General features: G+C 38.3%; 1 protein-coding gene across 2 annotated transcripts in view; it reads left to right on the forward strand.

Annotated features, from left to right (window-relative positions):
• PDSS2 (decaprenyl diphosphate synthase subunit 2) overlaps positions 1 to 14,399 on the forward strand; it is a 115,320-nt gene that overhangs the window by 72,209 nt on the left and 28,712 nt on the right. For both annotated transcript variants that reach the window (XM_030447886.1, XM_030447887.1), the window contains exon 3: positions 3,099 to 3,297. In XM_030447886.1, coding sequence (XP_030303746.1) covers positions 3,099 to 3,297 — 199 coding nt within the window. The remainder of the gene's footprint in view (positions 1 to 3,098; positions 3,298 to 14,399) is intronic.

Raw genomic sequence — 14,399 nt, forward strand, 5'->3', positions numbered from 1 at the left:
GGGGAGAAAGAAAAGGAGGTTAAGGAGAGTCTGGAGCTCAAAAACAGTGTCATCTCTTGAAATGCGACGTCTGTGTGTGCAGCCTCTGGGGCAGGTGGTAATGGCTTGCTGGGACCTCTTGCTTCATTGATGAAGACTGTGAAGTATGTTGGCATTTGGTGAAAAAGCATTCCTTAGACTGCTTCCATTTAGGGACTGTGTATTTGTAAAATATTAGCTGTTTTCTCAGTACTGCTTTGCTATGTAAGTAATTCTTGTGGCAACTACTTCTTTGTTGTGTGAACACAGGCTCTGATGCAAGAATGGGATGGAAGCAATAGGAATTTGTAATCCTGTTGTTTCTCCTTTTGTTCTGTCATGTGTTGTTTAAGTCCTGCATTGCATAAACATTAATGTATTGTATTTTGGTTTTAGCTACTTTCAAGTACAAAATATTTAATCACAAGATTGTGCTTCAGATCAAGGAAGTTGTATATAGTATTGCTTTAGATATTCAATAGCAACTTTGTAACACTGGTTTTGGTGGGGGTTTTTTTGGAAGCTTGACAAAGTCACATCAGGAGCCCTTTTGTATCCACCTAAGCACTGTGAACTCCTTAGTTGCACCAGGATATTATAAGGGGTATCACAAAAAATATTATGAAAACTTACTGCCTGAGATTTCTGCAAGAGCATTGATTCTTAACATTTTTAGTTTGCTAGAGAGGGTGGAAGAGCGGTGAAGAAGATGAGAATCAGACAGATATTGCTTAAAGTGGTTCTCTCATCAGCATGTATAATATGAATACCGTTTGGAGAACAAACAGATTTATAGAAAAAGAAATTAAAACATCCAGATCCCGAGCATTTGGAAAGCGTGGCACTGATGTATTTGTGTAACCTTTTCATGAAGAGCGATGCTCAAGTCAAAGAGGCGATTTTGATTTCCTTCATTAAAAGCTTATTAAACGAAGAAATAGGACAGTCGTTGTTTTGCTTCAGTAGTTGGGGGTCAGAGAGGAGGGCCTGATCTCCTCAGGATATTGATGCTTGCTTTCAGCTGGGGGAAATGAGCCGTGGCTTGAGTTAGCTGCAGCTTTATGTGCTCGTCACTAGGGATCCCCATATGTCCCGGGATCTGCGGCAGTCGGAAATGGCAGAGATGGGCAGCAGGGAGCAGGGGGCTCTCATTGCTATTCATAACAGGTAGCTTGGCTCAGTCTGCCCTGAGCAAGTCTCTTTAATGTTGATCAGCTGTCCATCTGATAAACCGAATTGATATGGACATTTCCTCCAAGGGCTGCCCTGACAATGACAGCAGGAGCACCGGGACGTCTTGTTAGTCTTTTTCTCAGAGCTTGAAATTTTATTAACCCTTTGTTGGAGCCGAGCCAAGCACGATCACAATACTGGAGCTGCAGGTTGTACACATTTCTCCCTCACCTCTTTGAAAGCCAGCATCAGCCTTCAGTTTTGTTGCTTACATGGAGAATGTCTAGCTGTTCTGCTTTCAGTTTGCTTTTCTCCGCATGGAACAAAAATTGTGAATATTAAAGGCAGCTTTTAAAACAGCTTATTTTTTGTGTGTGACAAAATACCTTGGGAACCTCTCTTTATCTTCTTCCCCTGCTCATCTACCTTATGCACTCCTCCCCAAGCTGTGTGGCTCTACCAGCTCTTCTCTCCTGCTAATTGGCACAGATCGTTGGCCTGAAACAACTTCTCCTGGGGCTCTTCACAGGTCAGATAGATTTGGGGCAGAAGGTTACTTTAGATTAATGTTGTTGGAGGCAGGTGCTGCACATCTGCCCCGTCCAGAGGAAACAGTATTAATTTACTCACTACTGTGCTGGTACTGAAGCAGATTCTATTCTGAGCATGTATCAGCAGGTATATGCCTATGTGCAGATATGGAGCAGTTTGGTTACTCAATGAATCAGTGCTTGGCTACTTTTGAATGAGTATAGGGAGCATAACATGCCTTGTGCTAGGATGCAATTTAATTGGAACTTTAAGGCCTTTTAGTCATCTGTCTAGTTGAGGGCATGTCTTGCATTTTTGCTCATGTGTGAAGTCTCCGTGACATAAAAGGAACTGCCTGAGTCAGGAAAGATGTCAGTGTGCTGAAGATTTCATAAAAGGAGGGGCCTGTGTGTATCTAGGTTTGCAGTGTTAAGAGAATTCTGCAAGTGCATTGCTCTGTTTCCCCCTCCCTTTGTCCCTACTCAGTTGTCTCTTCATCACCCTCTTGTAGTCATGAGCTAAGGTGACATCCCTGGGCTGCTTGGAGTGACAGTCACAATCGGGGGCTCCAGGGTTGAATTGCAGGAGGATGGGAGGAGAGGGCTGTACTAATGAGTTTTTTCATGCCTCTTCCAAAAAATCAAAAACAGAGGGCAAACCTCTGTGGGATAACCTCTCTGGCAACCCTCTCTGCAGGGATTAGAAACCCCTAAATTCAGAACATAGCACACTTTGTGTTAGAATAAGAAGTGATTTGTAAACCTGTCCAAATAACGTTGGGTCTGCCCCTTTGCTGGACAATCACCTTTGCTGCTTCTGATTGAAATAACCAGTGAAATATTATTAGTACACCATTTTTAAATCTTCACCTTTTTCATCTCTCCTCCTTCAGTGCCTTTCCCCCTTAGTATTGTTGAACTGTGAGGTATCCTGTTATTGTTCTGCCTCTAGTTTGAGCAACATTCTTAACGGTGCTCAGATCAGCTTCCTTGCTTCTCTCCTGCTGATACATCCTTTCTTCCTTCCCATCAGTACTTTCTGCTTGGCATTTTCTTCATGTGTCCCTCAAGCTTCTAGAAGATGAAACAAAACCAGAAAGCACCATGAGGACTATATTGATTGCTAAGCTTTATTATGTGAAAGAATTCAAACAAAGGGCAGCGTTCCTCCAAATGTAACCATGGTTTACCTGGAAATACTTAGTGATAGTTCCCTGGGTTTAACACCTCCTTGTTGTGGCTTCTAGAAATATATAGGAGAGCTACATGATAATTCACAAAATACCTGTTCAGCATATCTGGTTGTTCCACACATACTACCAAGAATCTGTTTAATTTACAGCATCAAAAATAACTGTACATTTTCTTTGCTTTCAGTCAAAGAAGCCTGGCTGAGATTACAGAACTAATCCACACGGCCTTTTTGGTGCATCGTGGCATTGTGAATATTGGTGAGCTCAAGTCCTGTGATGGCCCGCTGAAGGATATGCAGTTTGGAAATAAAATGGCTGTTCTGAGTGGAGATTTTCTTCTAGCAAATGCTTGCACAAGCCTTGCGCAGTTGCAGAATACCAAGGTAAAAAGACAGATTTTTTTTGTGCTGCTAGAGCAAGTAACTAATAGTGAATCTTCTGAAAGACTCTTTAAAAAAATCAGCAATTATATCTGTATGTATGGAGCATGCTTTAAGCATCATCACTTACATTATAGCTGTAGGTGGATTGACAGACTGCTGCTGTGAACGTGTTTATCATTGTCCTGTAGAGTTACTGTGATGAGGCCTTTAGTAAACATTCTGAAGCACTGTTGGAATGGACTAGTGGTTAATTTGGTGATTTTAACATACCTGCTTGATGTGTCAGACTACACCACCTCTGGCACACTGCCAGTTAAGGATGTTTTGTTTGTTTCTTTATTTTACCTTATGCTTTGTGAGAGGTTTGTCTGTCTTTGGGAATTCTTGAGGGAAAAGGCTTAATTTCTTTGTCTATGCATCAGTCAGATGATATAATAATAATAATAATAATAATAATGCATTTGTTAGGCATTTGGATGCCTCTGAGTATTGGATGGTCATATTAGGGTGGATGTGTTGGCTTCTAAAGGGGCAGCTGCAATCCAGCTGCTCAGCTAAAGTTTGAAACTTCACAAGGAAGTGTTTTTTGTGACAAACGAATTGTACAGATGTATGACCTTAAAAATGAGAATGATGGAAACCTTTAGAGAACATCTCTGCACTTGGTTCTTCTTATCTCCAGTAGGACCAGCTACACCAAATCATTCTTCTCATGCGTTTGTCCAGCTTTTTCATAAAACCTCCTGTGGTGTAGAGAGATTCCCAGGCATCCCTGTGCCACTGTAGTGTAACACCAACTACATGTGTGGCTGAAGAGCTTACTGTGCCTTTCCAGTGGAAACAGAAAACAATTCCTTTTTTGCAGGGGCACTTTTTAGACATCTGAAGATTGTTGTTGTATCATAATATGAAATAAATGTTTGTCATGTGTGCAGTTGTCAGTAATCAATGTAGTTTAAATCCTGAGCTTAAGGAGTCTTTTGTTTTTAGATTCTCATACTAAAGCTCCTGGTGATGGTAGTTGAGTATTTCTGTACTGCTTTGATCATGAGTGTGACAATTTCTCTCAAAAGTGGTATCATTTTGTAACACACAGCTGAGTTTCAGAAGAGACAAACAAAAAATTAGGTATCAGTCTGATAGAATGGTGGGTTAAGCCATTGTGGTGATAACTGTATGAAAGTACTAAAAACAAGTTTTAAATACTGCAAAATTTTGTCATACCATAACCAAAATGGGATGCAATTGATGTCACTAGTTATTGCTGATTTATGTGCTTTCATTTTTTTAAGTAGTTAGTAGGATTCTCAAGACACACCAAAGGATTTTAACCTATCTCAATTTTTTGTTTTAACATAAGTTGAAAATTTTATAAAATATAGCACCTATTACTTTGCATTTAGTACATCATTAAATATTGCAGTAGCAATGTATAATCCCTGTAGACTTGCCAGAAAACAAGTCTACAGTGAAAATGAAGCACAAGTGCAAAGAAGTACTTTTTTTTTTTCTTTTTTTCAAAGCAGTCATTATACTGCATGTCGGAAAATTCTGCCAAAACATTTTAGCACTTTTTTCATTTTTCTGACAACTAAATACTTTCATAGCTTCTACATACGATAAGTGGGATGCCATTATGGAAGCTGATTGACTTAGTAAATTATTCTTTTTCATATGTCTAACCCTACTAGTAAAGTTAGAAAAATTGAAGTACAAGCTATAGAAATCTCTTGACAGGTGCAATGATTTAAACATACTGTATTTATTCTTTTGTAACTGATGAATTTTCAAATCTGGCATCTGTTTTTCAGCAGTGTGAAGTAACTGTGACTTTTTTCCTTCATAATGTTTTGTTTCCTTTGATGTAAGAAGTAAAAATCGTGGTACTGATGTTTTGCTGGCATTTATTTGGTAGCTCAGCAAATTGCCTAATGAAATGAGCAGCATTGTATCATACATAGTACTGACCATGTTGGGTCATACATAACCTCTGTAGAGGTGCATAGTTGTTGAGCAGACTAGACTTTAAAGGGAGGTTTAACATTAACTGAAACCACTGCTACCAAGATAATTTTATTGTGCTGTTAAACTCCTGTTGAAGCTTGTGTATGATGCATTTATCTCTGTGCTTCTCTTGGGGCTGACAATTAGATGTGAAATTCTGTAGTCATAATGAAATGCAGAGCTATTTTATAATTGCCAAGGGTAAAATTAGCAAAGTCAATTATTTTCCCTTAGGCTTTTCCCTGTAGATATTAAAAGGCTGCAAGGTAATTGCCTTAGGTAACACTTTGATTTTTAAATAACATTAAATATAGGAATTGTTGTTGTTAATTTGTAGTAATTTTACTCTTCTTGTTACTGTTGTAGAATATAACTATAATGATACTCGCATTCAAGGCTTAGAGTTTGTGTTTTGGGGAATTTATTTTAAAGTAGTGCTCACACTTTTTTTGTATGTTTACTTAAGTTATGCAAAATGAGGGTCTGGGAAGGTGCTGTGGGTTTGTTTTGGTTTGGTTTTTTTAATACACAGGTACAAGGACTCTAGATTTCCTTAAATGCCAGCTAGGAAACCTTCTGTAAGATAAATTCTTTCGTTGTGCTGCTACAAAGTCATCTAAAATTTTTGGTTTTCATGACACAGAAGAACTCAGAATAAAACATTCACATTTTCTACTTTGTGAAATTATGAGACTTTGATTATGGCTGCAAAGTTGGTATTGACTGAAGCTTAAAATAAAGTACTAAAGGGCAGGTGCTACCATGTGCTACATTTTTGTAATCGTGGTAAAGTTCTACATTTATCTGAATAATAAAAAGTGTTTAAAATTAATAGCAGTTAAAAAGAAAAATAATCAACGTTTACAGGTACAAAGCATTAGATTGATCATCCTGCCTGTATTTACAGTTCTTTTGTACGGTCACTTTAACTTTTTGATCACCTTGTGTAAACTACCTGGGTGGGTTGGGGTTTTTTTGTTGTTTTTTTTTTGGATGGTGGCATCCCTTGGCCTGCTGATTGCAGTGATGAATTATGTTGTTGATTGATGGTAACACAGGAAGGCCTCATAATCTGCTTGTTTTGTTGGATTGGGGAGTGTTTATATGGGACAATGGAGTTATTTTCATACGTTTTCTCATTTTGAGATTGCAGTGTTTTGAAACTAGGATTGTGGTAAGATATTTGTAGAAGTCATCATAAACATGTAGATGTGGGAGAGATTAAAAAGTAAGTTATGTTTGGCTAACAAAATGAAGTACCACCCAACTATCTTACATGCAATTTTAAATAAATATCTGAATAAATTATCAAGAAATGTAAAAGCATATTTTAAGGCTTGGTTCTTCATTGCCATCTGAATATAATACATCTGTAATAGTTGTTATCTTTCTTTGTCTATCCAAGGATGGGGGGGATGAAAGTGCTAACAGCAAGTGCTGTAGCATGAAAGTGCTTCTTTGACTATGGTAGCAAGAAGTGTTAGTTGTGCCTTTGATTTTTGCTTAAGTAACAAACTTTTGCTTCCTGTAACATTTTTTGGGTGGTATTCAGGTGGGAATGTAGCAAAAGTAGCTACCACTAGTTGGCCTTTTTGTCCCCTGTCTTCCAGGTAGACTACAGGGACATTTTAACACAAATGATGTGCAATGTTATAAAATAATGGGTTTTTTTCAGGGTGTGTCACAATTAGGTTGGAAGAAACCTGTAACAGAATTAAAACTGCAGCTTCCTAAGGCATCTGAATCATCAGTTTTCTTATGAAACAGCAGGGAGTGACCAGGTTTTATCCACACTCTGAAGACTAGGATACGTAAAACTTCAGAAGGATGAAATGATGCATTTTAGTGAATTTCCAACTGTAATGTGCTGATGACCAAAGAAAATTATAAAATAGATCTGTAAATTCATTGTTTGCAACTCCATAAACTGCTAGGAAGGCATCCCTTGGTATTTAATAAAAAATAAGTACCAGGATCAAGCAACAAACCACCCCTCAAAAGAAGACAAAAAGCCCAACCAACCAAATTTAAAAATAAGTAAGTAAAGCAAAAACAAAACCAAAAAAACAACAGAAAACCTAGCCCAAAAATCTGCATTACAGTAAAGGAAGTAGTGTTCTCTGTAGTTCTTACTGAAATCTGTAGAATGACTCTTTTTTTCCCCACTATAATTCAGTGTGCTCTTGTTGGAATGATTAGACTGTTCACAGAAGCTCTTCAAAATCTACAGCCTGAAAGCTTGGAAAGGAATTTAAGAATATTGTCTGTCAATGCAGAGCTCTGCCAGAAGACCACATTATAGAGCATTGTTTTATTAAGCATTATTTGTTTATAAATAAACAGTAGCACAGATGTAGTACTTATATAGTAGATGCATTTCCTTATGTTAACTTTGTTTTCCTAAAGGCATAAACGTGTTGTTTACAAAATAGGCTTTGTGTTTGCATAAACACGAACAAGTTACTCTTGCAAGTCTTTCTAAATCTTCCTATTGCAACAAATTGAATGTACACTGTGCTTCACAAGAGAACTGCTTATTTTGAAATATGGCATCTACTTCTATGGCATCAGTTTTGCTCCTATGGGAAAGGCTCAGTTTTGAACTTGAGCAGCTAGGTTCCTTGCTGACCAATGAAGGATATGGAGAATATGTCCTTTCTGGAATTAAGATAGTTGCTCTTTTGATGTAAATTGACATTTTTGGGAATGGTAAAACAAGTCAGCTAGAATCTATGATTTTGATTTTAAATGTCGTTTAAAAAAAGTAGTACTTGCATCAGGCTTTTTATTTTCCTGTATGATGTCAAGAAAATATAAACTGCTAAAAAGTAAGTATTATACCACTGAGGAATCATGGATTAGCTAAAGAAATGATTCTTAGGATCAGTAGCTGTTTCCTTTAACAGAGAATACACTTTTTCATAGAATCATAGAATTGACTGGGTTGGAAGGGACCTCTGAGATCATCAAGTCCAACCTTTGGTCCACTGCTGCTGCAGTTACCAGACCATGGCACTGAGTGCCACATCCAGTCTCTTTTTAAATATCTCCAGGGATGGAGAATCCACTACTTCCCTGGGCAGCCCATTCCAATGCTGGATCACTCTCTCCGCAAAGAGAGAGTTTTCCACTTTTGAAAGTGGAAATAGATTTTTGTGTTGATCCACTTGTAATTCAAAGCTGTTAGCAATATGATAAGAGTCTAAAATTTGTCTGAATGGCCTTTCTTAGTCTCCCAAGAACTCAACTATTCGTAGAAAGGAAATCTCTTCCCAGTACAATCAATAAACTTAACCCTTCACTAAGAAAGTATCTGGTACCAGCTTTGTAGCTTTGCTTGTATAACTCCAAAGACAAGATAAGTTACTATTACTGGTGCTGCAGATGTAAGTATGAAAAATCAGCCATGGTTTTCTTCCACCAGCTGCTGGTATCACAGAATGGTTGAAGTTGGAAGGGACCTCTTGTAATCTTCTAGTCCAAACCCTCTGCTCAAGACGGGTCAGCCAGAGTAGGTTGCCCAGGACCATGCCCAGACGGCTTTTAAAATACCTCCACAGATGGAGACTACACAGTCCCTTTGGGCCTGTTTTGTTGTTTGATGCTCTCATACTGAAGTGTTTTCAGGTGTCCAGATGGACTTCAACCTTTTATTTTGTGCCCATTGCCTCATCCTGTCAGCAGGCACTGCAGAGAGGAATTTGGGCCCCTCTTCTTCCATTCCTTCCCAGCAGGTGTTTATATACATTATGCTACTAGGAGAGGTTAAAATGTGTGTTCCTTGTAAATAGGGTGATAGATTATGTATCTCCACTCTTTTTGCACTGCTGTAAAGTTCATCCTTACAATGAACCTTCCCAGGGTCAAATATTTTCTAAAAAGTGCCTTTACATCTGGAATGGCTTCAGTGCAATAATACAGTATAGTGCAGAAAATTATAGCAGTAGTGTAGATAAGTTAATTGTATTTTTAAACAGAACACTGAGGTATTTGACATCTTGTTGGCTATCAGGAAAACTGAATCTTTGGATGGACTAGAAGTGGTCATTAATATGAGTGTTTTGAAAATCAGCAGCAATTCACTTGGAGTCTAGAATCTGATTGCTGCAACTCCTGGTACAGGGGCTTGTTGATTTGCTAGTTCAACAAACATCTGCAGCTTTGTTTAGTTGATTCCATCTGTCATGCTCAATGGCATTACTCTTGATTTGCTTTTATTCAGATACAGCCTGTATAGAATACTTAATGCCACTTGCAGGTATAATTTCTGTCACCTCAGAGCTGATCAGATTTTTTTTTTTAATTTGGTTTAATCCCCAACTGATTTGTGAACATATCCCAATCGTGCAGTCACCTGCACAGGCATGCTTGGAAATAGTGTTTTATGGCTATGCTCTTCTGTGTCATTTATTGATGAGGAGGGGTTTATATCTACAGAACCCTGTAGCTGTGATATCTTCTTTGTTCAGTCTTTTGCATAGGAGAAAGATAGGTAATGAAATGACCAAAAGGGTCAAGCTGAAGAAATCACATACTCCTCTAACCTGAGTTGCTCATCAACAGTTGGTTTGGTGCTTCAGTGCCAGGATCTGCTGCACAGGTTCTGCAAAGATATTAATAGACTGTGTAAGGTACTATGTGGAGGTGAGAAGGGAAAAAGGTATTTCTTCTGTTGGTTTTGTTATTGTTAAGGAAAAGAACTGAATTATGCCCTGAAAGTCTTTTTACTAGTGAAAACTCCTTCTGTGGATGTGCTTCATCAACACAAAAGAGTAACTCGGCACTGCTGGAAATCCTAAAGGTAGACTGTAGGTATTTGACAATACTAACAATATTCAAATGGACTGCTGCAGATTATTTTTAAGAGGTTTTTTATTTCTAGGAAGTACCTTTTCATCAGGTAGTCAGTTTGGTTGATATGTATACATTGAGTATTGTATTTTGCTACTAACTCATCATTGGCAGAGTGAAGAAAGCCATAAATGTGTTTTCCAAGAGCATTTAAAACTCTCTAGAAAGCAAATCATCCTTTCTGTATGTTTCAACTAAGCAAGACAGCTTCAAAAAATAGTAAAATTCAAGATGATTTCAAATAGTAAATCCAATCAGATTCAATAAACATTAGATTTTTAAAATTCTGTGGGCTGGCACACTTAGTAAACTATGATGAGGTTTGAAGAGATTACCAGGAAATAAAATTGAATTTCAATGTTCTTGGAACTCCTTAGGGTGTTTGCTCTTTTTTTGTAGGTATTATTGAACAATGAAAGTCCTATTTCAGCTATTTACTGAGCTTTGTCTTTAGCTTCCCAGTGCTACAATGTTTCTGTGTCAAATGCAGAATATTTAAGAACTTTGAATGGGTTTTTAAGTGTGGGAATTTTTTTAAAAATTAACATTTTTTTGAGGAGGGAAGTCCAAATGCCAGTGGAGGGAACTATTATCTGTATAGTTAATGTTTGATGACTATTTAATTTTCTTCCTTGCTTATATGGAGAAGTCATACTAGATTTTCAAGTCTACCCATCAACAGTAAGGAGTAGGGTCTGTCCTAGCAGCTGTGAGAGGAAAGGATATTGTTTCAAGACCAGGAGCCCAAGGAGGCAGAAAGAGAAAAACTAAGAAAGGAAGGGATTACTTGTGGTCCTTCTTGAAAGGAATTTGGCAAAGCTAAGGAAGCTTGTCAGATAGGAATTGGGTGGGATGAGGGACAATATCCATTGCTATTTCTTCCTACTTCTGTTCCCTGTCTTCCAGCAAAAGTGTCATCCTTTTCCTGATGTTCCCCTTGAAAATATCCAGTAGAGTCTAGAGAGACACAGCATTACCACTCTGTGAAATAGTAGTCTGTGTAATCAATTCCATTTTCAGCTGCTGAATTTAAAATAAAACCACCACACACTGAATGGAGCTCAATTTCATCCCTTAAAAAAAAAACAAAACCCAACAAAACTAGACTGAAAAAGAGGAAAAAATACATATGCAGTTTTATGTTGCTGTGAACTTTAAACAAAATATTTCAAAGACAAGTAAAGGGAACAAAGTTCTTGAGTTGCTAAACTGGTAGCAGTAAATGTTGTCTTTTCACCCTGCATGTTTAGAAATCTGGTGAAGGATGGACCCAGAATCGGTTTGTTACTGTGTTGGCTCTTCCAGCTTCAAAAAAAGTATTGGACCAAAATGTCTTAATACTCTGTGATTTCCCCATAGTCACTCTAGTTTTAAAGTTTCACTTCATTTAAATACATGGCTATTTTTTATGGGCAGAGATGGTTTTCCCAGAGTGGTCAACTGCAAGCAAGAACTGGGCTGCTATACCCATGACAGTGGATGCTTGACTCTGGTTTATGTCCTTGTGTGCACAAAATATTTTGGGAATCCTGAACCTTGAATTATCTTATAAATAAGTCCTGAGTAAGTTACCTGAAAGATTTAGTCTGGGTTTAGAAAAAGGAGGCAGGAATTTCAGTCTGTGGTTGGTTGAGTGTTCCAAATAATTTTCTGAACTAAGAAAATTATCACTGCTTTGTTTTATTTCTTCAATATTAGGAAAATCTGAGCTTAATACACTAGAGCTGAAGTAAAATTAAAGAACCTTGAAGGACTAAAGCTGTGTATTTTTGATAATTTGCCTTTTTCTGGTATAGTAATTTATTCTAAGTTTTACCAAGCCTCTGACCTTCAGACCTACAGAGTTCTTCTGGCATTGAAACATAGCACAGGCTTCGGGGCTATTTTATATTTGCATAAATCAGAGAGGTCAGAGCATGAACTCTTATCTAGCTGTGGAATCAGGCATCACATGCTGTGTCCAGGATTCACATCATGTTACACACTTAGTCTGCCTAAATAGTACAGATTTTAGCTTTAACAATCCATCTCATTTCCCTATGTGCATCGTAAATTGATGGCCTTTGTGCTGACCTTTTAAAAAGCACAAGAGATCAAATCTCTACAAAAGGTGTTGAAGTGGTACCTCCTTAGTAAAAGAAAAAAACAAACCAACCAACAAACCCTTGCAGTACTGTTACAGAGCATGTGTTTAAAGGATGTGAAATTAGTTACATGAATTTTCACTTCATAGAATCATAGAATTGGCTGCGTTGGAAGAGACCTCAGAGATCATCAAGTCCAGCCCTTGGTCCACTACTGCTGCAGTTACCAGACCATGGCACTGAGTGCCACATCCAGTCTCTTTTTAAATATCTCCAGGGACGGAGAATCCACTACTTCCCTGGGCAGCCCATTCCAATGTCTGATCACCCTCTCGGTAAAGAAATTCTTTCTAATATCCAACCTAAACTTCCCCTGGCACAACTTAAGACCGTGCCCTCTTGTCTTGTTCAAAGTCGTCTGGCAAAAGAGACCAACCCCCCCCTGGCTACAACCTCCTTTCAGGGAGTTGTAGAGAGTGGTGAGGTCTCCCCTGAGCCTCCTCTTCTCCAGACTGAACACCCCCAGCTCCCTCCTTGCCACCTGCAAGGAGCTGCTCGCTACCTGGGTTGCATCTAGGACTGTGGATGCTCCTAGGGGGCAGAAAACATAGTACTTTGGAATATGCTGATGCAGAATGGAAATTAGAAAATAGAATATAAGCATGTTTTCTTTCAATGTTGCAATTTTGAGTACATAAGAGAGACCAGCCTTCTCAAAACTACGTAGAGGAGTAGAAAAATAGTGGGACGGTAGATTATGGGTAGGCTGCCTTTGGTCTCTTTTGAGATGCTGCTGTTTTAAAGCACTAATTCTGGCAGTTCTTTCTTCCCTTTCCTTGTCTTTGGACTTGTTTAAAATGGAACTCAGCCTTCAAATGAGAAGAGAGGCAAAGCAGTTGGGAGCACTTAATTTTCCATCTGTCTTTCCTGCTTTTCAAACTCGCTTCTCCGAAGTATCAGGAAGTGAAACATGGCACTGGTGAGGCAGAAAGGCACCGATGAGAACAGAGACAACTTGACTACTGTTTTCTGCTCTTCCACCGGCATGCTGTGTGACTTTGGGGAAAATCAGTTCCCTGTTACTGTTTTCCCCTATATAAAACAGGAGGAAATAAGTTTGACAGTGGATGTTGAGTGTTTTCCAATTTTGTGATGAAAAGTGCTGCATAAGAACTAGTCAGTGTATCCACAACTGCGTGAGTTCTACTGAATCTGTAATGATTTTTCTTCCTCTATGTCAGTTTGTGATACAGAAGAAAATTACCTGGTTTCCTCATTTTTCATTGCTTTCCCCACTGCTCAGGACCCCAGGCCACTGGTGTTATGCAGCAGATGCTTTTCATAGATTAGATTAAGGGTTGATGGAGTAACTGAGTGTCATGGAAGCATCCCACTGTGCTTTTGAAATTGGAATTTCATTCCCGGTAGTGATCTCTATGGCCTTACACTTACCTTTAGAAAAATAATGTTTTTTTCTTTTAAAAATGAGGTATTTGGAAAGAAAGGAAGTAATATTAATACTAAGTTCTCACTAACATATAGTGTTCAATATGTCACTAAAGGCCTAATGGTATTTAATACATGGATTCTTCTAAATAATGGATGTATAATTCTCCTAAGATATTTTATAAACTCTAAGAGGAAAAGGTACAATTGTTCACAAAGTGTTTCACCAAGATTGTTTAAAGTCAGTTAAAATTGCCTTTGAGAGTAGAGTTGCACTAAAAAGAGAGGAGAGGTGGAAAAAAGAAACCCCAAAACAGGGTCCTGCTCAGTCTAGAGTTTCAGGAGACAGAGGAAAAGGGGTAGTTATCCAGAGCCAGATGCATTGTTAAAAGTTCATACTATCACTTTGACATTTAGAGTAGGACTCAGTGTCTTTGTAAATTCCTCTTCGTATTACCAGTGTAGGTCTCTGAGCTCAGACCATTTCACAAACCATAACATTTTTTAGTGAGTGATTGATCTGTATTATGTGTCCCAGCCATCAGAAGAATCTTGGGATGTTGCTTGTATAAACTGTAATACAATCTGATCCTGGGCATTTAGTTACAGTCTTTCATAGACCTATTGGCGATACTCAATCCTCCTGGATTTGGGAAGAGGGCTTATCTGATACCTTAAAAAAAACAAAACAAAAAAATGGGGGGAGGTGAAAGGGGG

The sequence above is a fragment of the Calypte anna genome, chromosome 3 (assembly GCF_003957555.1).
Source record: "Calypte anna isolate BGI_N300 chromosome 3, bCalAnn1_v1.p, whole genome shotgun sequence".
NCBI classification, from domain to species: Eukaryota; Metazoa; Chordata; class Aves; order Apodiformes; family Trochilidae; genus Calypte; species Calypte anna.